Source organism: Oncorhynchus mykiss, chromosome 1 (assembly GCF_057628025.1).
Source record: "Oncorhynchus mykiss isolate SJ-2025 chromosome 1, ASM5762802v1, whole genome shotgun sequence".
NCBI lineage: Eukaryota > Metazoa > Chordata > Actinopteri > Salmoniformes > Salmonidae > Oncorhynchus > Oncorhynchus mykiss.
Window position 1 is genome coordinate 84459005 of NC_143022.1, and position 26198 is coordinate 84485202.

The following is a 26198-nucleotide window of genomic DNA, read 5'->3' on the forward strand; positions in this document are numbered from 1 at the left end:
GTTGTAGTAGCAGCAGCAGTATAGTAGTAGCAGCAGCAGTAGTAGCAGCAGTATAGTAGTAGTAGTAGTAGTAGTAGTTGTAGTAGTGGTAGTAGTAGTAGTTGTTGTAGTGGTAGTAGTAGTAGCAGTAGAAGTGGTAGAAGTAGTAGTTGTTGTAGTGGTAGTAGTAGTAGCAGTAGAAGTGGTAGAAGTAGTAGTTGTAGTAGCAGCAGTAGTGGTAGTAGTAGTAGCAGCAGTAGTCGTAGTAGTAGTAGCAGCAGTAGCAGTAGTAGTTGTAGTAGTGGTAGTAGTAGTAGTTGTTGTAGTGGTAGTAGTAGTAGCAGTAGAAGTGGTAGAAGTAGTAGTTGTAGTAGTAGCAGCAGTAGTGGTAGTAGTAGTAGCAGCAGTAGTAGTAGTAGCAGTAGAAGTGGTAGTAGTAGTAGTTGTAGTAGTAGCAGCAGTAGCAGTAGTAGTAGCAGTAGTAGCAGCAGTAGTGGTAGTAGTAGTAGCAGCAGTAGTGGTAGTAGTAGTAGTAGCAGTAGAAGTGGTAGTAGTTGTAGTAGTAGTAGTAGCAGTAGAAGTGGTAGTAGTAGTAGCAGTAGAAGTGGAAGTAGTAGTAGCAGCAGTCGTGGTAGTAGTAGTAGTAGCAGCAGCAGTATAGTAGTAGCAGCAGCATAGTAGTAGCAGCAGCAGCATAGTAGTAGCAGCAGCAGTATAGTAGTAGCAGCAGCATAGTAGTAGCAGCAGCAGTAGAAGTTGTAATAGTAGTAGCAGCAGTAGTAGTTGTAGTAGTGGTAGTAATAGTAGTAGCAGCAGCATAGTAGTAGCAGCAGCAGCATAGTAGTAGCAGCAGCAGTATAGTAGTAGCAGCAGCATAGTAGTAGCAGCAGCAGTAGAAGTTGTAATAGTAGTAGCAGCAGTAGTAGTTGTAGTAGTAATAGCAGCAGTAGTAGCAGTAGAAGTGGTAGTAGTTGTAGTTGTAGTAGTAGCAGCAGTAGCAGTAGTAGTGGTAGTAGAAGTAGTAGTAGTAGCAGCAGTAGTGGTAGTAGCAGCAGCTGTAGTAGCAGTAGTAGTGGTAGTAGCAGCAGTAGTAGTAGTAGTAGTAGTAGTAGCAGCAGTAGTAGCAGTAGTAGTAGTAGCAGCAGTAGTAGCAGTAGTAGTAGTAGCAGCAGTAGTAGCAGTAGTAGTAGTAGCAGCAGTAGTAGCAGTAGTAGTAGTAGCAGCAGTAGTAGCAGTAGTAGTAGTAGCAGCAGTAGTAGCAGTAGAAGTGGTAGTAGAAGTAGTAGTAGTAGCAGCAGCTGTAGCAGTAGTAGTTGTAGTAGTAGTAGCAGTAGTAGTAGTAGCAGCAGTAGTAGCAGCAGTAGTGTTAGTAGTAGCAGCAGTAGTGGTAGTAGTAGCAGCAGTAGTGGTAGTAGTAGCAGCAGTAGTTGTAGTAGTAGCAGCAGTAGTGTTAGTATTAGCAGCAGTAGTAGCAGTAGTAGTTGTAGTAGTAGCAGCAGTAGTGTTAGTAGTAGCAGCAGTAGTGGTAGTAGTAGCAGCAGTAGTGGTAGTAGTAGCAGCAGTAGTGGTAGTAGTAGCAGCAGTAGTGTTAGTAGTAGCAGCAGTAGTAGCAGTAGTAGCAGTAGTAGTAGCAGTAGTAGCAGTAGTAGTTGTAGTAGTAGCAGCAGTAGTGTTAGTAGTGGTAGCAGCAGTAGTAGTAGTAGTAGTTGTAGTAGTGGTAGTAGTAGCAGTAGTAGTAGTAGCAGTAGTAGTAGTAGCAGTAGTAGTAGTAGTAGTAGCAGCAGTAGTAGCAGTAGTAGCAGCAGTAGTGTTAGTAGTAGCAGCAGTAGTAGTAGTAGCAGCAGTAGTGGTAGTAGTAGCAGCAGCAGTAGTAGCAGTAGAAGTGGTAGTAGTAGTAGTTGTAGTAGTAGCAGCAGTAGTGGTAGTAGTAGTAGTGGTGGTGAACGGTAAGGCTTTGGAGCAACGAACCGCCCTTGCTGTCTCCGCCTGGTCGGTTCCCCTCTTTCCACTGGGTTTCTCTGCCTCTAACCCTATTACAGGGGCTGAGTCACTGGCTTACTGGTGCTCTTTCATGCCGTCCCTAGGAGGGGTGCGTCACTTGAGTGGGTTGAGTCACTGATGTGATCTTCCTGTCTGGGTTGGCGCACCCCCTTGGGTTGTGCCGTGGCGGTGATCTTTGTGGGCTATACTCTGCCTGGTCTCAGGATAGTAAGTTGGTGGTTGAAGATATCCCTCTAGTAGTGTGGGGGCTGTGCTTTGGCAAAGTGGGTGGGGTTATATCCTTCCTGTTTGGCCCTGTCCGGGGGTATCATCGGATGGGGCCACAGTGTCTCCTGACCCCTCCTGTCTCAGCCTCCAGTATTTGTGCTGCAGTAGTTTATGTGTCGAGGGGCTAGGGTCAGTTTGTTATATCTGGAGTACTTCTCCTGTATTATCCGGTGTCCTGTGTGAATTTAAGTATGCTCTCTCTAATTCTCTCTTTCTCTCTCTCGGAGGACCTGAGCCCTAGGACCATGCCTCAGGACTACCTGGCATGATGACTCCATGCTGTCCCCAGTCCACCTGGCCGTGCTGCTGCTCCAGTTTCAACTGTTCTGCCTGCGGCTATGGAATCCTGACCTGTTCACCGGACGTGCTACCTGTCCCAGACCTATTATTTGACCATGCTGGTCATTTATGAACATTTGAACATCTTGGCCATGTTCTGTTATAATCTCCACCCGGCACAGACAGAAGAGGACTGGCCACCCCTCATAGCCTGGTTCCTCTCTAGGTTTCTTCCTAGGATTTGGTCTTTCTAGGGAGTTTTTCCTAGCCAACGTGCTTCAACACCTGCATTGCTTGCTGTTTGGGGTTTTAGGCTGGGTTTCTGTACAGCACTTTGAGATATCAGCTGATGTACGAAGGGCTATATAAATACATTTGTAGTAGCAGCAGTTGTGGTAGTAGTAGCAGCAGTTGTGGTAGTAGTAGCAGCAGTAGTAGCAGCAGTTGTGGTAGTAGTAGCAGCAGTTGTGGTAGTAGTAGCAGCAGTTGTGGTAGTAGTATCAGCAGTAGTAGCAGCAGTAGTGGTAGTAGTAGCAGCAGTTGTGGTAGTAGTAGCAGCAGTAGTGGTAGTAGTAGCAGCAGTTGTGGTAGTAGTAGCAGCAGTAGTGGTAGTAGTAGCAGCAGTTGTGGCAGTAGTAGCAGCAGTAATAGCAGCAGTAGTGGTAGTAGTAGCAGCAGTTGTGGTAGTAGTAGTAGCAGCAGTAGTGGCAGTAGTAGCAGCAGTAGTAGCAGCAGTTGTGGCAGTAGTAGCAGCAGTTGTGGCAGTAGTAGCAGCAGTAGTAGCAGCAGTTGTGGCAGTAGTAGCAGCAGTTGTGGCAGTAGTAGCAGCAGTAGTAGCAGCAGTTGTGGCAGTAGTAGCAGCAGTTGTGGTAGTAGTAGCAGCAGTAGTGGTAGTAGTAGCAGAAGCTAGTAGCAGCAGTAGTGGTAGTAGTAGCAGCAGTTGTGGTAGTAGTAGTAGTAGTTGTAGTAGTGGTAGTAGTAGCAGTAGTAGTAGTGCCAGCAGTAGTAGCAGTAGTAGCAGCAGTTGTGGTAGTAGTAGCAGTAGTAGTAGTAGCAGCAGTAGTAGCAGTAGTAGCAGTAGTAGCAGCAGTTGTGGTAGTAGTAGCAGCAGTAGTGGTAGTACTAGCAGCAGTAGTAGCAGTAGTAGTAGTAGCAGCAGTAGTGGTAGTAGTAGTAGCAGCAGTAGTGGTAGTACTAGCAGCAGTAGTAGCAGTAGTAGTAGTAGCAGCAGTAGTGGTAGTAGTAGTAGCAGCAGTAGTGGTAGTACTAGCAGCAGTAGTGGCAGTAGTAGTAGTAGCAGTAGTGGTAGTACTAGCAGCAGTAGTAGCAGTAGTAGTAGTAGCAGCAGTAGTGGTAGTAGTAGTAGCAGCAGTAGTGGTAGTACTAGCAGCAGTAGTAGCAGTAGTAGTAGTAGCAGCAGTAGTGGTAGTAGTAGTAGCAGCAGTAGTGGCAGTAGTAGCAGCAGTAGTAGTTGTAGTATTAGCAGCATTAGTAGTTGTCGTATTAGCAGCAGTAGCAGTAGTAGTAGTAGCAGTAGTAGTGGCAGTAGTAGCAGCAGTAGTAGTTGTAGTATTAGCAGCATTAGTAGTTGTCGTATTAGCAGCAGTAGCAGTAGTAGTAGTAGCAGTAGTAGTGGCAGTAGTAGCAGCAGTAGTAGTTGTAGTATTAGCAGCATTAGTAGTTGTCGTATTAGCAGCAGTAGCAGTAGTAGTAGTAGCAGTAGTAGTGGCAGTAGTAGCAGCAGTAATAGTTGTAGTATTAGCAGCATTAGTAGTTGTCGTATTAGCAGCAGTAGCAGTAGTAGTAGTAGCAGCAGTAGCAGTAGTAGTAGTAGCAGCAGTAGTGGCAGTAGTAGCAGCAGTAGTAGTTGTAGTATTAGCAGCATTAGTAGTTGTCGTATTAGCAGCAGTAGCAGTAGTAGTAGTAGCAGTAGTAGTTGTAGTATTAGCAGCATTAGTGGTAGTAGTAGCAGCAGTAGTGGTGGTAGTGGCAGCAGTAGTGGTGGTAGTGGCAGCAGTAGTAATAGTAGTAGTAGTAGTGTAGTAGTAGTAGTAGTAGTGGCAGTAGTGGTAGTACTAGCAGCAGTAGTGGTAGTAGTAGTAGCAGCAGTAGTGGCAGCAGTAGCAGTAGTAGCAGTAGTAGTGGCAGCAGTAGTAGCAGTAGTAGCAGTAGCAGCAGTAGTGGTAGTAGTAGTAGCAGCAGTAGTGGTAGTACTAGCAGCAGTAGTGGTAGTAGTAGTAGCAGCAGTAGTGGCAGTAGTAGCAGCAGTAGTAGTTGTAGTATTAGCAGCATTAGTAGTTGTCGTATTAGCAGCAGTAGCAGTAGTAGTAGTAGCAGTAGTAGTGGCAGTAGTAGCAGCAGTAGTAGTTGTAGTATTAGCAGCATTAGTAGTTGTCGTATTAGCAGCAGTAGCAGTAGTAGTAGTAGCAGCAGTAGTGGCAGTAGTAGCAGCAGTAGTAGTTGTAGTATTAGCAGCATTAGTAGTTGTCGTATTAGCAGCAGTAGCAGTAGTAGTAGTAGCAGTAGTAGTTGTAGTATTAGCAGCATTAGTGGTAGTAGTAGCAGCAGTAGTGGTGGTAGTGGCAGCAGTAGTGGTGGTAGTGGCAGCAGTAGTAATAGTAGTAGTAGTAGTGTAGTAGTAGTAGTAGTAGTAGTGTTAGAGGTATTAGAGGTAGTAGCGGGAGTAGTAGCAGCAGTAGCGGTAGTAGTAGCAGCAGTAGTGGCAGTAGTAGCAGCAGTAGTGGTGGTAGTAGTAGCAGTAGTAGCGGTAGTAGTAGTAGTAGTAGTAGCAGTGGTAGAGGTAGTAGCAGGAGTAGTAGTAGTAGTAGCGGTAGTAGTAGTTGTGGTAGCGGTAGTAGTAGTAGTAGTAGCAGCAGTATAGTAGTAGTAGTAGCAGCAGTATAGTAGTAGTAGTAGCAGCAGTATAGTAGTAGCAGTAGTAGTAGCAGCAACAGTATAGTAGTAGTAATAGCAGGGATTAAGTAATCTGCTAGTCTCTCCTTCTCTAACTCTCCTTAACACTCCCTCCATAACGCTCTCCCTCCCTAACTCTCTCTCAGCTCTACAGTAATTAGTATTGGGAGTTTCCTTGTACATGAGGACTTGCCCTCTATCATTAGTTAATGGGGGCACAGCAGCCTGTTTCCCGGGTTACAATTCCTGCAGTTCACACAGGCTGGATGACTCAGATGTTTTAGCTAGTGGAGGTGAGACTGTCTCCAGGGAATCTCCTCTTCCACACTGAAAGGTACAGTCACGACAAAAGTATGTGGACACCCCTTCAAATGACTGGATTCTGCTATTTCAGCCACACCGTTGGTGACAAGTGCACACCGCCATGCAATCTCCATAGACAAACATTGGCAGTAGAATGGCCTCAACATGGCACCGTCATAGGATACCACCTTTCCAATAAGTCAGTTCGTAAAATTTCTGCCCTGTTAGAGCTGTCCTGGTCAACTGTAAGTGCTGTTATTGTGAAGTGGATGGCTTAGCCACGAAGTAGTAGGCCTCACAAACTCACAGAACGGGGCCACCAACTGCTGAAGTGCGTAGAACATAACAATTGTATGTCCTTGTTTGCAACACTCACTACTGAGTTCCAAACTGTCTCTGGAAGCAACGTCAGCACAAGAACTGTTCGTCGGGAGATTCATGAAATGGGTTTCCATGGCCGAGTAGCTGCACACAAGCCTAAGATCACCATGCGCAATGCCAAGAGTCAGCTGGAGTGGTGTAAAGCTTGCCTTCTCTGGAGTGATGAATCACACTTCACCATCTGGCAGTATGACGGACTAGTCTGGGTTTGGCGGATGCCCAGGAGAACGCTACCTGCCCAAATGCATAGCCCCAGCTGTAAAGTTTGGTGGATAAGGAATAATGGTCTGGGGCTGTTTTTCATGGTTCGGGCAAGGCCCCAGTGAAGGGAAATCTTAACACTACAGCATACAATTACATTCTAGATGATTCTGTGCTTCCAACTTTGTGGCAGCAGTTTGGGGAAGGTCCTTTCCTGTTTCAACATGACAACGCCCCTGTACACAAAGCCAGGTCGATACAGAAATGGTTTGTTGAGATCGGTGTGGAAGAACTTAACTGGCCTGAACAGAGCCCTGACCTCAACCCCACTGAACACATTTGGGATGAATTGGAACGCAGACTGTGAGCCAGGCCTAATCGCCCAACATCAGTGCCTAACCTCACTAATGCTCTTGTGTCTGAATGGAAGCAAGTCCCCGCAGCAATCTTCCAACATCTAGTGGAAAGCCTTCCCAGAATAGTGAGTCTGTTATAGCAGCAAAGGGGGGACCATTTCCATATTAATGCCCATGACTTTGGAATGAGATGTTCAACGAGCAGGTGTCCACAAGTAGTGTATCTTTCTCTGTTGTTGACACTGCTATATCGTAGCACTTCTACATAATAAACAGCAAGTTTAAAAGACCAGACCACACATTTCCACTGAACGTACAGTTTGGATGAATGTGGTAAGCAGTGACGTCACAGACTAGCCTAAATGACTGTTTGACTGTGCAGCCCACATTACTCTGATACAGAAACACATGCAGACCAACTCACACACATTACAGATCGAGGTAGTACACACTGTACACATATAAGAGACAGTACACGTCCTCAGAACATGAAAACCGCACATTGGACGCCTATACACATACAATGTGTGACACGAGACAAAAAAATATATATTTCTATAAAATCATAAGGTCTCACTATACAAGCTCCAGACAGTATGCTGTGTTATGTGGGGAGAATAATGTATGCAAAATATGGAGAGAGGATATCAAATCCTCCTGAAATCAAAAGTGTGCACCTCAAATGGCACCCTATTCCCTAGATCATTCCCTAAATATAGGGAATAGGGTGCCATTTCGGATGCATTCAAAGTCATGCTTCTGCAAAACCGTAATGGAACCCATTTAGCGGCCAATGATATCCTTCCCAGCCAATGATCCCCCCCCTCCACTCCACTCTGCTAGCCTCTGCCCAACCAGAAGCACATCCAATGGGTTTATAATCTCTCTCCAAGACTCTTGAGGCAGATTCAATCAAAAGCGCACTGCTGGGGAAAAACCGTCTCAGGGTAAATAATCACATTATTTTATAAACGGTCTGTTTTTTATTTGTTTACTGAAACGCAACTGTTCAGGTTCTCACAGTGCGAGTTTGATTTGGCCTCTGTGGGCATACGGAACATTCAGATGGAGAGGTGGTGATGGAGGGATGAGCGTAATGACAAACGGTCAGATGCTGGAGCCAGAGAAGGATGGAGGGAGTGAGGGATGGAGGGAGGGAGGTTAACTACCTGAGTCACTCTGACATCTCCTGCAGGTGTTGGTTTCTGTAGGGTTCAAATTACACATTTTACTGGGGAGGGAGGGGTTAATCACGAACAAAACACAAAATGCAGCAGCAACAGTCAAGTTAAAGGTGCAGTCTGCAATTTATGTGTCTTGTCTCCCTGTGTATGTGCCCACAGCACCAAACCCACAAATAATCGAGGCTCAAAGAAAACACACACAGAACAAAAACTACATTAGGCCCGCTTTGGCAAAAAACCTAGGCTCATGCCAATCCCTCGCAAAGACCCTTTCCTTCCGCCCCACAGGGTCAGTAGACTTCACATCTCCAGATCATAATATGCATTTTGCTGTGAATACCTGACCCCAAAAAGAGATGCAGAGAGGGAGAGTCATGGTGGATGATGCACTATGTAGAAAAATAAAAAGAACTCCCGCACAACACGATTTATTGTGGTTGACTTCAGTGCTCTTGAGAGGGCACAGAGATAGGATAAATCATACTAGTTTCCAGATTACAATGCAGCCTAGCGTAGTGTGCTCACGCACGCACGCTTTCTCAATCACACACTTGCTCGCACGCACTCACACACACTTATACTGTAAGGATTCTTTTTTGAATACAGTATTACTATTTTTTTCAAACAATACAAAATAAAACATACACATACAAACACCAACATACTGACGCACAACAACTGGAGGTTTCCGTGGTTAGAACACATTACATGGATAGGATTTACACTATCCTGAGGCTAGTCCAAAATAGGATTTTCCTGTGTTTTATTTATACAATACCAGTTTATTAGGTACACACATTTAGTACCATGCGTTGCTCAATTGGTATCAAGGGACCTAACGTGTACCAGAAAAACATTCCTGTACCAGACATGGGTCCAAATCCAGACAACAGTACACCACCAACCTGTACCAGACAGGATGTGCCCAAATCCAGACAACAGTACACCACCAACCTGTACCAGACAGGATGTGCCCAAATCCAGACAACAGTACACCACCAACCTGTACCAGACAGGATGTGTCCAAATCCAGACAACAGTACACCACCAACCTGTACCAGACAGGATGTGTCCAAATCCAGACAACAGCAACCACAATTCATTGGACCAGGCAATGTTTTTCCACTCCTCAGTTGTCCAGTGTTGGTGATCGCGTTTTCACTGGAGCCACTTCTTCTTGATTTTAGCTGATAGGTGTGGACACCGTTGTCTGGAAACCGTTGTCTGTTTGTGGCCCGCCTGTTAGCTTGCATGATTCTTGCCATTCTCCTTCGACCTCTCATCAATGTTTTCGCCCATAGGACTGACGCTGACTGGGTGTTTTTTGTTTGTCTCACCATTCTCGGTAATCCCTAGACACTCTCGTGTGTGGAAGGTCGAAGGGGGGATGTTCTGAGATACTGGATCCCGCACGACTGACACCGACAACCATACCACACTCAAAGTCGCTTAGGTCACATGTTTTTCCAACTCTAACATCCAATCGAACAGTAACTGAATGCCTGGATGCCTGTCTTATATAGCAAGCCACGGCCACATGACTCACTGTCTGTAGGAGCGATCCGTTTTCGTGGTGTACCTAATAAACTGTGTATTTCCACACTATGATGTTGGAATAATACTGTTAAATTGTACAAATGACGAAAAGACCATCCTGAAATTGTTGCCTGTTTTGGTGGGTAACAGGCGGTAAATTAGCTGAAATAAGAAATAAGAATAAGAAAGAGAGTTCCAAATTCCTGTTTGCCCCTCCCACTCAGACCAATCCTAGACCGTCCTAGCAAAATTCTTGCTTGAGAAATTTCTCTTCGATAAGAAGCCAATTTTGTATTTTTTACCATTTTGATTAGAAACAATCACAGTAAGGTACTTATTCGTTACACAGAAAGGATTTTATATTGACATAAAACATCTGCATTGGGCCTTTAAGTCAGTGTCCTAGGCTTCTTACAGAAGAGGAAATGGTACACACACACACACACACACACACACACACATACATACACAAAAGCTCTGAGGCTACTGCCAGTGGTTTGAGCACATTAGATATACAGGAAACAGACACGGTGCAGCTCAACAGATCAACAGTGTTCACTGGGAACTACACCCTGTCTGTCTTACTGAATCACCCACTGTCCTCCCAGTACACAACCTTACTGTCCTCCCAGTACACAACCTTACTGTCCTCCCAGTACACAATCTTACTAGTTGTGCAGCAACTGTCCTCTCAGTACTACACAATCTTACTGAACGGGTAGACAGTCTCTCTGATGCAGAGCTCAGGTCACTGAGTCAAACTGTGGCCCAAGTGTGTGTGTGTGTGTGTGTCTATGTGTGTGCGTGTGTGTGTGTCAAACTGTGGCCCAAGCAGGTCAAGCCCTTGTCAGCTGATGTCTAACGCCTGTCCTGTGCAGTGCTGCTAGGCTCTAGTCACGCTCTCAGACATACAGTACCAGTCTAAAGTTTGGACACACCTACTCATTCAAGGGTTTTTCTTTATTTGTACTATTTTCTACATTGTAGAATAATAGTTAAGACATCACAACTATGAAATAACACATATGGAATCATGTAGTAACCAAAAAAGTGTTAAACAAATCAAAACATATTTTAGATTCTTGAAAGTAGCCACCCTTTGCCTTGATGACAGCTTTGCACAATCAAGGCACTCTCTCAACCAGCTTCACCTGGAATGCTTTTCCAAATGTCTTGAAGGAGTTCCCACATATGCTGAGCACTTGTTGGCCTCTTTTCCTTCACTCTGCTGTCCAACTCATCCCAAACCATCTTAATTTGGTTGAGATCGGGCGATTGTGGAGGCCAGGTCATCTGATGCAGCACTCCATCACTCTCCTTCTTGGTCAAATAGCCCTTACACAGCCTGGAGGTGTGTTGGGTCATTGTCCTGTTGAAAAACAAATGATAGTCCGACTAAGTGCAAACTAGATGGGATGGAGTATCGCTGCAGAATGCTGTGGTAGCCATGCTGGTTAAGTGTGCCTTGAATTCTAAATAAATCATAGACAGTGTCACCAGCAAAGCACACCCACACCATCACACCTCCTCCCCCATGCTTCACGGTGGGAACCACACATGCGGAGATCATCCGTTCACCTACTCTGCATCTCACAAAGAAACGGCGGTTGGAACCAAAAATCTCTAATTTGAACTCATCAGACCAAAGGACAGATTTCCACCGGTCTAATGTCCATTGCTCGTGTTTCTTGGCCCAAGCAAGTCTCTTCTTATTATTGGTGTCCTTTAGTAGTGGTTTCTTTGCAGCAATTTGACCATGATGGCCTGATTCACGTAGTCTCCTCTGAACAGTTGATGTTGAGACGTGTCTGTTACTTGAACTCCGTGAAGCATTTATTTGGGCTGCAATTTCTGAGGCTGGTAACTCTAATGAACATATCCTCCGCAGCACAGAGGCAACTCTGGGTCTTCCTGTGGTGGTCTTCATGAGAGTCAGTTTCATCATAGCGCTTGATGGTTTTTGCGACTGCACTTGAAGAAACTTTCAAAGTTCTTGACATTTTCCGTATTGACGGACCTTCATGTCTTAAAGTAATGATGGACTATCGTTTATTTTTGCTTATTTGAGCTGTTCTTGCCATAATATGGACTTGGTCTTTTACCAAATAGGGCTATCTTCTGTATACTACCCCTACCATGTCACAACAAGACTGAAGGCACACATGGTAATTGAAATGCATTCATGAAGCTGGTTGAGAGAATGTGAAGAGGGTGCAAAGCTGTCATCAAGGCAAAGGGTGGCTACTTTGAAGAATCTCAAACAAATCTAAATCTATTTTATATTTAAACATGGTTGGTTCCTACATGATTCCATATGTGTTATTTCATGGTTTTTTCTACAATGTAGAAAATAGTAAAAATAAAGAAAAATCCTGGAATGAGTAGATGTGTCTAAACTTTTGACTGGTACTGTATATATCCAGCCACTAGAACAGAACATGTACTACATTTCTCATAATCTTATATAATGAATAACACTCATTTTGTAGTGCTTTAGGATATTACACTGTTGCATTTAAATAGTGGAAACACACATTGATGAGTTTTAAAACGTGGAGAGAAGAAATTCTAATTCCAAAGTTTCTAATCAATGAATCCATCAGGAGTGTCCATTCTAGTCAGACTAATTATATTTATGCTCTCAGACTCAAAACACTCATTATATCATGAGCAATAGCAAGGGACCCTACTTATATCAGACTGGGGTTGTCTAACACACAATCTCACATGCACACTTGCAACCACAGACATCACCAAAACATGCAAACATACAAATACCTTCTTCAAGCAGACAGCTCAACACAGATTCAGTGCCCTCACGCTCCATTCATTCACTTTGGTTCAGTGCATCCCCTCAGCTGGTTATAAGCGGATTTCAGACACACGTGGGTCTCGGAAGACGATCATTTCCCTCAATAGTGTGCAGAGAATTCTACTAAATGAAAAGCTGAAATGAGTCTGACATCTGGCATTTGACACACACTCAATTTGTAAAATTTCACATACTATAAAACTATTTTTTTCACATACCTAAAATGCCTAATATTTATAACTCAAGTCAGAGTATTCACACACGCAGGCGCACACACACTGCTCTCAGACTTACCCAGAGTCAAGCAAAGTCTCAGTGTGTCTCATGTCATTTTCCTCATAGCACAGAGAGAGAGAGAAAGCTCTGATGTCAGAACAACACTAGACCAGTGGCAACGGTTTCACTTATTCCTCCCTTCTTTCATCTCTCTTACCTCTGCCCTTACTTTTATCTTTCACTCTGTTGTTGATCTCTCTGTCTCACCCTCTCTCGTGCGCACGCGCACGCTCTCTCTCTCTCTGGTTCTCTCTCTATTTCCTGTCCAGTGTCGGCACAATGCTCGTCTATTATTCAGAAGCTGTCTCCCGGTCTCGTCGGCTCAGCCAATCAGAGAGATCGCTCAGTAATAATGGGTTACAGCCTCCAGCTGTACCTGCTATCAGCTCCAACTCACTCCACAGATGACAGGATGCAGGGTGAGAGGGAGAGGGGAAAGATGGAGAGAGAGAGAGAGAGAGAGAGAGAGAGAGAGAGAGAGAGAGAGAGGGGAAAGAGAGAAGGAGAGAAAGAGGAGAGAGATAGAGAGGGTAAAGAGGGAGAGAGAGAGAGAGAGAGAGAGAGAGAGAGAGAGAGAGGGGAAAGAGAGCGAGAGCGAGAGAGGGAGAGGGGAAAGAGAGAGGGAGAGGGGAAAGAGAGAGGGAGAGAGAGAGAGAGAGAGAGAGAGAGAGAGAGAGAGAGAGAGAGAGGGGAAAGAGAGAGGGGGAAAGAGAGAGGGGGAAAGAGAGGGAGAGAGAGAGAGAGAGAGAGAGAGAGGGAGAGAGAGAGAGAGAGGGGAAAGAGAGCGAGAGAGAGAGAGAGAGGGGGGAGAGAGAGAGGGGGAGAGAGAGAGAGAGGAAAGAAAGAGAGGGAGAGAGGAAAGAGAGAGATACAACTCCTCCTCACCTATGTTGTGTGGTGCTGTTATTGATGCCTCCTGTTTTTATTCGCTAGTGATCATTGCACTGCCCCCTGAAGCTCCCATCACACACACAAACAGGCACGTATATAAGTATAGACACACACACTATCTCTCTCACTCACACACACACACACACACACACACACACACACACACACACACACACACACACACACACACACACACACACACACACACACACACACACACACACACACACACACACACACACACACACACACACACACACCTAGAGGGGGAAGGAGAAGAAAATGCAGCCGGCTCACATTACTGACTTGCAGAAGTGGGTGGGACACAACATGCTAGACAGACTGTTACCTGGCCAAAGGCCAGCACATCAGAGACAGAGAGAGAGAGAGAGAGAGAGAGAGAGGGGGGGTGGGGGGGGGGGGGAGAGAGATAGAGAGAAATATAGAGAAAGAAAGAGGGAGGGAGGGAGAGGAAAAGAGAGAGAGGGGGAGGAGAGAGAGGGAGTGGGGGAGAGAGAGAGAGAGGGGGGGGGGAGAGAGAGAGAGGGGAGAGAGAGAGGGGGGGGGGGGAGAGAGAGAGGGGAGAGAGAGAGAGAGGGAGGGGAGAGAGAGAGGAGAGAGAGAGAGAGAGAGAGAGAGGGAAAGATGGCAAGCAGGCCTACAGAGCACCATCATTGACACACGGAGGTCTGATGCAGTATTTCACTGTAAAGTACTGTGTGAAAAGTGCAAGTTCTGCACTGAAGGTGTAAACGCTGTGATATCACCTCTTTGCACGTTTCCTCCACAAAAGAGAGACCAACCAGGTTCGCACTGTTCTACAGGAGTTCAGCTAAATCACTTTTTACCAATGAATCACCTAATGTTAAAAATGATAACATCATAATCACATTAAATAAGTATTTTCCTCCGTACACATCTGTTTCAGGGGTTTTACTAGTTTGAAAAGTTAACGGTACTTTTATGTTGCAAAGAGATTTCATCATCAACATCTAAGGAGGCAAAGCTTAGTGTCAGAGGAGACCTCTTACAGACCCACATGTACACTATATATAGTTATAAAAGAGATGCACGCAGAAGCCAAATAAAGAGAGAGAGCGCATAAAAATAAGCGCGCGCACAGAGAAGAATAAGACGAGAGAGCAGAAAAATCATGAAGGAGAGAGAGCAATACGGGCGCGAGCCTCTCTCTCCACCTCCACCTCAAAATCGCGAAGCGAAAACTCTCTCTCTCCCCACCTCTCTCTCTCCTCTCCCCCCTCTCTCTCCCCTCCCCACCTCTCTCCCCCTTCCCCACCTCTCTCTCTCTCCCCACCTCTCTCTCTCTCTCTCTCTCTCTCTCCCCACCACTCTCTCTCTCTCTCTCTCCCCCACCTCTCTCTCTCGCCCACCTTCTCTCTCCCTCTCCCCCACCTCTCTCTCCCCCACCTCTCTCTCTCCCCCACCTATCTCTCTCTCTCCCCCACCTCTCTCTCTCTCTCCCCCACCTCTCTCTCTCTCTCCCCCACCTCTCTCACTCTCTCCCCCACCTCTCTCTCTCTCTCCCCCACCTCTCTCTCTCTCTCCCCCACCTCTCTCTCTCCCCCACCTCTCTCTCCCTCTCCCCCACCTCTCTCTCCCTTCCCCACCTCTCTCTCCCCCACCTCTCTCTCTCTCCCGCACCTCTCTCTCTCTCTTTCTCTCCCCACCACTCTCTCTCCCCACCACTCTCTCTCCCCACCTCTCTCTCTCTCTCCCCCACCTCTCTCTCTCCCCCACCTCTCTCTCTCTCTCCCCCACCTCTCTCTCTCTCTCCCCCAACTCTCTCACTCTCTCCCCCACCTCTCTCTCTCTCTCTCCCCCACCTCTCTCCCTCCCCCACCTCTCTCTCCCAAACCTCTCTCTCTCTCGCTCCCCCACCTCTCTCTCTCTCTCCCCCACCTCTCTATCCCTCTCCCCCACCTCTCTCTCTCTCTCCCCCACCTCTCTATCCCTCTCCCCCACCTCTCTATCCCTCTCCCCCACCTCTCTATCCCTCTCCCCACCTCTCTCTCCCCCACCCTCTCGCTCTCTCTCTCTCCCCCACCTCTCTCTCTCTCTCTCCCCCACCTCTCTCTCTCTCTCCCACCTCTCTCTCTCTCTCTCCCCCACCTCTCTCTCTCTCCCACCTCTCTCTCTCTCTCTCCCCCACCTCTCTCTCTCTCTCTCCCCCACCTCTCTCTCTCTCTCTCCCCCACCTCTCTCTCTCTCTCCCCCACCTCTCTCTCTCTCTGGCTCAGCAGTAATTAAATAGTCTAGAAGGTTGATTGGGTCAGTAACAAAGGAGACACTACCAGTTTGCCTTACACAGCTACAGGGAAAAGATAACTTACAGAGTGGGGGGTAGAGAAAGGGTGAGTGTCTGAAAGACAGAGCTAAAGAGGGAGAGAGGATGAGAGAGAGAGAGGAAGAGAGAGATAGAGAGAGTGTGTCTGTGTACGTACATGAGCATGTGTCTACATACACTACCTGACCAAAAGTATGTGGACAACTGCCCGTTGAACATCTCATTCCAGAATCATGGGCATTAATATGGAGTTGGTCCCCCTTTGCTGCTATAACAGCCTCCACTCTTCTGGGAAGGCTTTCCACTAGATGTTAGAACATTGCTGCAGGGACTTGCTTCCATTCAGCCACAAGAGCATTAGTGAGGTCGGGCACTGATGTTGGGCGATTAGGCCTGGCTCACAGTCTGCGTTCCAATTCATCCCAAAGGTGTTCACTGGGGTTGAGGTCAGTTCGTCCACACTGATCTCGACAAAGCATTTCTGTATGGACCTCACTTTGTGTACAGGGATATTGTCATGCTGAAACAGGAAAGGTCCTTCCCCAAAATGTTTCCACAAAGTTGGAAGGAACAGAATGTCATTCTAGAATGTCATCGTATGCTGTAGTGTCCCGAACCATGAAAAACAGCTCCGGACCATTAATCCTCCTCCACCAAACGTTACAGTTAGCACTATGCATTGGGGAAGGTAGCGTTCTCCTGGAATCCACCAAACCCATATTCGTCCGTCATACTGCCAGATGGTGAAGTGTGATTCATCACTCTAGAGAACGTGTTTCCACCACTAAAGAGTCCAATGGAGGAAAGCTTAACATCACTCCAGGCCATGCTTGGCATTGCGCATGGTGATATTAGGCTTGTGTGCGGCTGCTCGGTCATGGAAACCCATTTCATGAAGCTCCCAACGAACAGTTATTGTGCTGACGTTGCTTCCAGAGGCAGTTTGGAACTCGGTAGTGAGTGTTGTAACCGAGGACAGACGATTTTTATGTGCGATTTTATACACCTGTCAGTAACGGGTCTGGCTGAAATAGCTAAATCCACTAATTTGAAGGGGTGTCCACATACCTTTGTATATATAGTGTATGTGTGTGTGTTGTGTGTGAGTTACTGCCTGCCTCACACTGGACGCGATCTGCCACTGATGACAGGCTGGATTGGTTGCTTTCACTGACGTGTGACAGCAGATTGCCCAGTGAACATGCTCTGTTGATTTACTCAGTGCTGTCAGCATTCCACAGCCCTGCCTGGCCTGCCTAACATTCTTTACGTCTGAGACCAGAGAGGGGGACGTCAGTGAAGGGACTCTCCCAACTAACACAGAACCCTGGCCAACTCTCCCTCTGTCCCGTTCCAACTTCCTAACACTCTTCTCCCTTTCCACTCCAAACCAGCTAAATCTCTCTCCCTTTCCCCCTATTTCACAACCAAGTTCATGTACACTCTCGCTATACCTCTCTAGGAGAGTTACACCCTCACCCATCCACTTAAAACCAATACAGCCTGGACAACAGTCTCTCCCTTGTCCCAAGTTCTATATTTTCCCAACCCTCTATTTCACTAGTGTGTCAGTGGTTCAGTGCTGACACAAAACTGAGAGAAATCAGACCCCAATATGGCAGCCAGCGTAGAGACGACGGTGATATATTTGTGACAAGCAGTAGAGAGAGAAATCGGAGGAGAGCTCTGCTCTCTCTCACTTCAGTGCTTTATACAGTCACTCAGCTGTATGCGTAGATATATCTCTGAGTAGTGTCACATTTGTTAGAGGGTAAAAGAAAGTAGCAATATGTAGCACTGCTGTTCTTTGCTAACTTGGCTGCAGATTGCAAACTCAAGCTACTGTATGCAGGAACTGAAACTTTGGCTGCACACTTGTCTTTGTCATGCAGTCTCCTGCTCTCTCCATATAGTCTACTACTTCCCCTAAACCCTTGAGACAGTTTGTTGTGGTAGCGATGTGAATAAGGTCATGTAGTCGATTCAAATACAATCCCTGAATGAATGATATCAATCAAATACTACTCTCTTGCAAAACAGTGTTGTCAATATCAATTAGGTATTGTATTATTTGTATGGTTTTCTTTATTTTATTTAAGGGGAATAAGAAGAAACAAGATCCTGCATCTTTTTATGACCTTTAGTAACCTCTACCAACAATCACACAACTGTTGACATTCTGCTGTACTGTAATAGGCTAGTAGTCACCAGCCTACATGTTATGCCAAGACTTGTTGAAAGAAGTCAGACATAAAGCATTTTAAAAAACACAATCCTCCTCGGTCACACCTTGAAATGAACCCAAGAACAACTCCAAACTCGCCCCTCTCAGGAATTCAGAAAAGTAGCTGTCTGAAATGTTTCTACACCCAAATGTGTAAGCAGTGAGGATTACGAGCGAGAGGTGAGAATGTCTGTGGGGGCTGTCATTTTGAGGGACACTGTTGTGTTTATTGAATGTCACAGAGACAGCTTCAGGGAAAGGTGGACCAAATATAATAGAGGTGAATGATTGACTGACTGCTGCCACCAGATAGGAACCAAGAACCAGTTTGGTAACCCTAAATATCCACTGGTCAGCACTGTACAAAACCTAGATGATGCTCTGTGCCTTCGGTCTATCCACTTCCCCTTGTAGGCCAGTCTGAGGGAAACTATAGCTAGCTAGCAAATGAGTCAGTCAGATGTGAGGAATGGGATTAGGGTTAGCTCTGGTCTTTGTAACAATTATCAGGGACGTTGCTAAGCGCACCCTAAACAGTCTGCAGGTAATCCACAGCAATGGCTAAAGGCTAGCTACAGCTAGGTAATCCACACCAATGACTAAAGGCTAGCTACAGCTAGGTAATCCACACCAATGACTAAAGGCTAGCTACAGCTAGGTAATCCACACCAATGACTAAAGGCTAGCTACAGCTAGGTAATCCACACCAATGACTAAAGGCTAGCTACAGCTAGGTAATCCACACCAATGACTAAAGGCTAGCTACAGCTAGGTAATCCACATCAATGACTAAAGGCTAGCTACAGCTAGGTAATCCACACCAATGACTAAAGGCTAGCTACAGCTAGGTAATCCACACCAATGACTAAAGACTAGCTACAGCTAGGTAATCCACACCAATGACTAAAGGCTAGCTACAGCTAGGTAACCCACAGCAATGACTAAAGACTAGCTACAGCTAGGTAATCCACAGCAATGACTAAAGGCAAGCTACAGCTAGGTAATCCACAGCAATGACTAAAGGCTAGCTACAACTAGGTAATCCACAGCAATGACTAAAGGCTAGCTACAGCTAGGTAATCCACATCAATGACTAAAGGCTAGCTACAGCTAGGTAATCCACACCAATGACTAAAGGCTAGCTACAGCTAGGTAATCCACAGCAATGACTAAAGACTAGCTACAGCTAGGTAATCCACAGCAATGACTAAAGACTAGCTACAGCTAGGTAATCCACACCAATGACTAAAGGCTAGCTACAGCTAGGTAATCCACACCAATGACTAAAGGCTAGCTACAGCTAGGTAATCCACAGCAATGACTAAAGACTAGCTACAGCTAGGTAATCCACACCAATGACTAAAGGCTAGCTACAGCTAGGTAATCCACACCAATGACTAAAGGCTAGCTACAGCTAGGTAATCCACACCAATGACTAAAGGCTAGCTACAGCTAGGTAATCCACACCAATGACTAAAGGCTAGCTACAGCTAGGTAATCCACAGCAATGACTAAAGACTAGCTACAGCTAGGTAATCCACAGCAATGACTAAAGGCTAGCTACAGCTAGGTAATCCACAGCAATGACTAAAGGCTAGCTACAGCTAGGTAATCCACAGCAATGACTAAAGGCTAGCTACAGCTAGGTAATCCACATCAATGACTAAAGGCTAGCTACAGCTAGGTAATCCACAGCAATGACTAAAGGCTAGCTACAGCTAGGTAATCCACAGCAATGACTAAAACCTAGCTACAGCTAGGTAATCCACAGCAATGACTAAAGACTAGCTACAGCTAGGTAATCCACATCAATGACTAAAGGCTAGCTACAGCTAGGTAATCCACAGCAATGACTAAAGGCTAGCTACAGCTAGGTAATCCACAGCAATGACTAAAGGCTAGCAACAGCTAGGTAATCCACATCAATGACTAAAGGCTAGCTACAGCTAGGTAATCCACACCAATGACTAAAGGCTAGCTACAGCTAGGTAATCCACAGCAATGACTAAAGACTAGCTACAGCTAGGTAATCCACAGCAATGACTAAAGGCTAGCTACAGCTAGGTAATCCACAGCAATGACTAAAGGCTAGCTACAGCTAGGTAATCCACACCAATGACTAAAGGCTAGCTACAGCTAGGTAATCCACATCAATGACTAAAGGCTAGCTACAGCTAGGTAATCCACACCAATGACTAAAGGCTAGCTACAGCTAGGTAATCCACAGCAATGACTAAAGGCTAGCTACAGCTAGGTAATCCACACCAATGACTAAAGGCTAGCTACAGCTAGGTAATCCACAGCAATGACTAAAGGCTAGCTACAGCTAGGTAATCCACACCAATGACTAAAGGCTAGCTACAGCTAGGTAATCCACAGCAATGACTAAAGGCTAGCTACAGCTAGGTAATCCACGGTACAGCAACTGCTAGAGGCTAACAGCTAATGGCTAACTGCAGATAATGATGCTGTCATAGCACCAGCTAGTGGTTAACTGTAGGAGGATCTTGCATTTCAGACTGCTAGCTAGTTTTTTCTAGGTGGGCTACAATAAGGCAATCTCACACTGAAAGCAATTTAAAACGCAATCCAAATCTCTGCTGAAGCGTATTGCATGGTAAAACATGTAGACCCCTAGGTTTCCTGCAGCATAATACAGCCATTACAAATAGAGGTAAAGTTAACATTTGTAAAATGTTAAATATCTGGCAATTGCATTAATACTTGACCTATAAGTGTGCAGACAATTTCTTTGAACATCTTTTCTGTAATAACCGTCCTGTCATTGATCAGCCTACAGAGTGGAGCTGGGGGATGGAGAACCAGGCTGGCCCTCCCCTCCCCAGAGATGGCCAGAGTTGATCCAAGACTCTTGCTCTCTGTCTGGGCTCTCATGTGTCAGATGTGGGGCCCTATATTGCCAGCCTGGCTGTCAGGGGATTGTGCTGGGGCTGCACTTAATGCGGGCGGAGACACACACATACAGGTTGGGCTGGTGCATCCTCTCTTCCAGCCTCACATAGTCGCCTTAAGAGTGTCTGTGTGTTTTTACTGCGTCTGTTTCCCTCTTGTCTGGTTCCTCAGACAGACGTCCTTGCGTCCCGAGGTAAGATGGATGCTGGCTGGCTGAGTGGGACCAGGCTGAGTCCCATCTGCCTCCATCCACACACTCCCTCTCTCCCTTCCTCTCTCCCTTCCTCTCCCATGTATAATTCCCTTCAGTATATTTCCCATTTGTCTCCATCAGTTCTAAGCTTTCCTTCCTCTGAAACCCATTCTCAGTCTGCGTCCCAAATGGCACCATCTTCCCTTAGTCCAGTTCTTTTGACCTGGGCCATAGGGAATAGGGTGTCATTTGGGACACATCGGGCCCAGGTCAAGGCCAAGGCCAGACTCTCTTTATTAGATCAGAAGGATTGGAGATGATTCTAACTATAGACCACACAGTCCAACCTGAGCCCAGGACGACAATCACATTTGACCATCAATACAGATACAGGGGAAGGAACAGGCCTGTCCATATAAACTAACGTCTGTCTGTCTGTTTGGGTCCTTCTAACAGGAGGATCAACCACAAAGGAAAGGTACTTTTTCTAGATGACTTACATGAGAAACAGTTGTTTTTGAAAACGCTCTCTAAGGATGAGCACAGAGGCGAATGAGAGATGAAATGGGAAAAGTAATTCTGTTGTGTATTGGTTCCAACAAACTGGAAATAAACTCCCAAATATTTACCACAAAAACAAGCCAATTCCATTCCATTAGAATCACAAAAACGTTCAAGGTAACCATGGTTACTCAAAGTTCTTTCAAACACCCCTTTATCTTCATTCTGACCTGATGTGGCTTTGTCAGGCGTTTCTCCACACCCCTCTACCTCCAACCATCGATCCATCCATCGCTCTCCCTCCCTTGCCCCTGCCTGTCCAGATTTCACTCAGACAAATGGACACTCTGGAATACAGTGTGGTATGGATCGGAGGAATTGGATTTGAAAGTCGAAGTGTCTGAGAACAGCATTACTGTAGTGTGTAGTGTGTGTGTGTTGTGCGTGTGTATGTATGCGTGTGTGTGTGCGAGTGTGTGTGAATGTCTATATGTGTGTGTATGTATGTGTGTGTGTGTGCGCACGTGTGTGAATGTCTATGTGTGTGTATGTCTATGTGTGTGTATGTGCGTGCGTGTGTGAATGTCTATGTGTGTTTATGTGCGTGTGTGTGAATGTCTATGTGTGTGTATGTGCAGAGATGGTTGAGTTGACTATTTTCTGTGAGACTGCCTATCATCGGGACAGCTCTTCTCAACGGAAGACAGAAATGAAGAAAACCACAGAAGCCCTGAAACATGACCATGGCTGTGTTCCAAAAGGCACCCTATATAGTGGGATGGTTTTGACCAGGGCCCATAGGGTGTCATTCGGGATGCATCCCATGTCTGTAACCAGGATGTGATCAGACAATCTTCTAGCGACAACAATCAACGTTATCAACTAATACTGAGAACAACACACACAAAACGGCCTCCGGAAATGTTCATACATTGCGCAGTAGAGTTCAACAGTAGTTATGTCCTATGTTCCTAGCCTGCACTTCATCATGAGACGGGTAACAATTTATTTTACAATCCTGTTTCACCTGGGTGGTGTTCATTTGGCACCAAGCGGAAGAAAACAAAATGCAACAGGACGGGACTACCTGGATTTGTCCAGTAAGAAATGCTCATGTTCGTTTTCCGTTGTTCCGTTGTGTGCCCTAATGAACATGACCTTGGTAGTTCCCTGGTATTTAGTCAGTGATGATGGTGTCTCTTACCTGCAGACTTGGGCGTGAATTTGTCTCTGTTAGCAGCACAAACAGCCAGCAGCCTGTAGCCTAGGTCCAGGTCAAAGCCTTGCTGGGCTGCCACACGACTCACCACCTAGAGAGAGGGAGGGAGAGAGATGTGAGGGAGGGGAGGGAAGGTAGGGGAGGGAGGGAGAGGGGAGGTAGGGAGAGGGGAGGGAGAGGGAGAGGTAGGGATGGAGGGGGAGAGGTAGGGATGGAGGGGGAGAGAGGTAGGGATGAAGGGAGGGAGAGAGAGAGAGAGAGAGAGAGAGAGGAGGTAGGGCGGGAGGGAGGGAGGGATGGAGGGAAAGAGAGGGGAGTGAGGGAGGGAAGAAGGGAAAGAGCAGGGAGGGTAGGGAGGAGGAGAGAGAGGGAGGAGTTGAATAGAGGAAGGGAGGGAAGGGAAAAAAGAGGTGAGAACAGAAGAGAGAAATCAAGTCATAACAACATGGTGGTGGTGTTAATAGTTGTACTATTTCACACATGTACAGGTGTGTATTATACTCATGTGTGAATTGGAAATGTGTTTTTTGTATATCCCAACTCCCCCTGAGACACCCTCGGAGAGAGAGGTTACGGCCAGGGTCAGCCATTATCAACAGCAACCCTGGAGCATAGGTTAAGTGCCTTGCAAAAGGGCACATTGGCAGATTTGTTCAACTTGTTGGCTCAGGAATTCGAACTAGCAACCTTTCGGTTACTGACTAACCGCAAGGCTTTCGGCTGTCCCCAGCAGTAACCAGAACACTCCCCTACTCAGTGAGTCAATACAGCATTATCAACTCAGGAAGTATTTATCAACATATTCAGTGCACTCTAAAGGGAACTGTACCATGTTCAAACTCACTTCTAAATGCTAGCCATGGTTGCCTTAGTGACCAACTTCTCCAATTTCCTGCTCTCTACTTATGCAGGAAATATCTCTGAAGACACTAGTTATATAAAAGGCAATTTGGAGAAGTCTTTACTTTCTAAAGCAGTCCAATGAAATATATCTATCTAGATTCTACAGGAATAAATAATATATGCAAAATCATTAACAACAGCAATGAAACAGGCCAGTATTTAAGTGGTGTTGATATTTCATTCCAAGTGGGGTATTGATCAATATTAGTACAGTACTCCCTTGACTAGCAATAATAGGCATATGTGCAAGAACGAATAAACGAGCATACACACGCATGCGCTCGCACACACACACACGCACGCACACTCCCTCCCCGTGGGCAGTAGCAGGAAGCAGACCTAACTATACAGACGGAACTATTCCCTGTAGTCTTAGGGCTACAGACCATCAGTACTGAGGAATATAAAATATATAATAGAAATATATCATATATTTCTCTCTCTTTGACAGCCTTGTCTCCTCTCCTGTGAACTCAGCCAGTGTATACTGTAGAGAAGAGTTAAGTAGGTTGGTTTTTGGATATCTCTATGTGCATATTTCAGAAGTTTTCAGTCAGCTTCAGTACAATATTTTAGTGTCTGACATTAATCATGAAAGCACAATACATAGTTCCCTGACTCTCCAAACTGTTATCTTATGCCCACTAAACTGTTATCTTATACCCACTAAACTGTTATCTTATGCCCACTAAACTGTTATCTTATACCCACTAAACTGTTATCTTATGCCCACTAAACTGGGACATGATGGTGTCCCACTAACCTTGTAACACTGATGTTCTGTTATTAAATAATATGATATTTGGCTCTGGGTTCCCAGAATGAGATTTTATTTATATATAATAATTTTGCACGCCCAATTTTTCAGTTTTTGATTTGTTAAAAAAGTTTGAAATATCCAATAAATGTCGTTCCACTTCATGATTGTGTCCCACTTGTTGTTGATTCTTCACAAAAAAATACAGTTTTATATCTTTATGTTTGAAGCCTGAAATGTGGCAAAAGGTCGCAAAGTTCAAGGGGGCCGAATACTTTCGCAAGGCACTGTATATATATATATATACACATACACACGCACACCACACACACACACACATATATATATACATACACACGCACACCACACACACACACTGTTATAAACTACAGTCTTATCGGAATATTTAGTTTCCATTTTGTTGTAAGACTGCTTCCGCCTCACCACTGTCCTAGTAAACCACTGTCCTAGTAAACCACTGTCCTAGTAAACCACTGTCCTAGTAAACCACTGTCCAAGTAAACCACTGTCCTAGTAAACCACTGTCCTAGTAAACCACTGACCAAGTAAACCACTGTCATAGTAAACCACTGTCCTAGTAAACCACTGTCCTAGTAAACCACTGTCCTAGTAAACCACTGTCCTAGTAAACCACTGTCCTAGTAAACCACTGTCCTAGTAAACCACTGTCCTAGTAAACCACTGTCATAGTAAACCACTGTCCTAGTAAACCACTGTCCTAGTAAACCACTGTCCAAGTAAACCACTGTCCTAGTAAACCACTGTCCAAGTAAACCACTGTCCTAGTAAACCACTGTCCTAGTAAACCACTGTCCTAGTAAACCACTGTCCAAGTAAACCACTGTCCTAGTAAACCACTGTCCAAGTAAACCACTGTCATAGTAAACCACTGTCCAAGTAAACCACTGTCCTAGTAAACCACTGTCCAAGTAGACCACTGTCCTAGTAAACCACTGTCCTAGTAAACCACTGTCCTAGTAAACCACTGTCCTAGTAAACCACTGTCCAAGTAAACCACTGTCCTAGTAAACCACTGTCCTAGTAAACCACTGTCCTAGTAAACCACTGTCCTAGTAAACCACTGTCCAAGTAAACCACTGTCCTAGTAAACCACTGTCCTAGTAAACCACTGTCCTAAGATGTGTTCAGGGAGATTGATTTTATCAAAGCTCTGCATATATTTGCTAACCTTAATCATCTAGTCAACCTAGACTACTGAGTCATGTTTAGAGTGGAGGTGATTTTTCAATGAGTGAAAAAGACATCAAACATGAAGTGTGTGTGTGCATCTGTGGAATTTGCACACAATAAGATGAGTGTGTGTATTGTCCAAGTATTCACTCATCCACTGTCTCTCTCTGCTGACATAGACATGACTAGCTTCAAACTAGGTGGTCTAGAGATTCTCTCTCTTTTTAACCGTCCAATATATCTATTATAACAATCACAGACAAGACAAAACCACAGCCAGTACAGTAGTAGGCTGTAAGCAATGTCACTGTAACACAAGGCATCATATTTTATTTGATTAAAAAAAACATATCGGAACAGAGCCCATACTATTAGAGGACTCAGAGGAGGTACAGACCCCATACTATTAGAGGACTCAGAGGAGGTACAGACCCCATACTATTAGAGGACTCAGAGGACTCAGAGGAGGTACAGACCCCATACTATTAGAGGACTCAGAGGACTCAGAGGAGGTACAGACCCCATACTATTAGAGGACTCAGAGGAGGTACAGACCCCATACTATTAGAGGACTCAGAGGAGGTACAGACCC

General features: G+C 45.5%; 1 protein-coding gene across 14 annotated transcripts in view; it reads right to left on the reverse strand.

Annotated features, from left to right (window-relative positions):
- Window positions 1–26198, reverse strand: part of zmiz1a (zinc finger, MIZ-type containing 1a) — a 226251-nt gene that overhangs the window by 27631 nt on the left and 172422 nt on the right. For 4 of the 14 annotated variants that reach the window (XM_036986832.2, XM_036986812.2, XM_090242233.1 and 1 more), the window contains 2 exons: window positions 22720–22825; window positions 7850–7885 (listed from right to left, as the gene is read on the reverse strand). In XM_036986832.2, coding sequence (XP_036842727.1) covers window positions 7850–7885; window positions 22720–22825 — 142 coding nt within the window. Of the gene's footprint in view, window positions 1–7849; window positions 7886–12178; window positions 12336–12506; window positions 13385–22719; window positions 22826–26198 lie in introns of those variants that run through there. The other 10 variants (XM_036986835.2, XM_036986831.2, XM_090242241.1 and 7 more) reach the window with 6 other exon arrangements.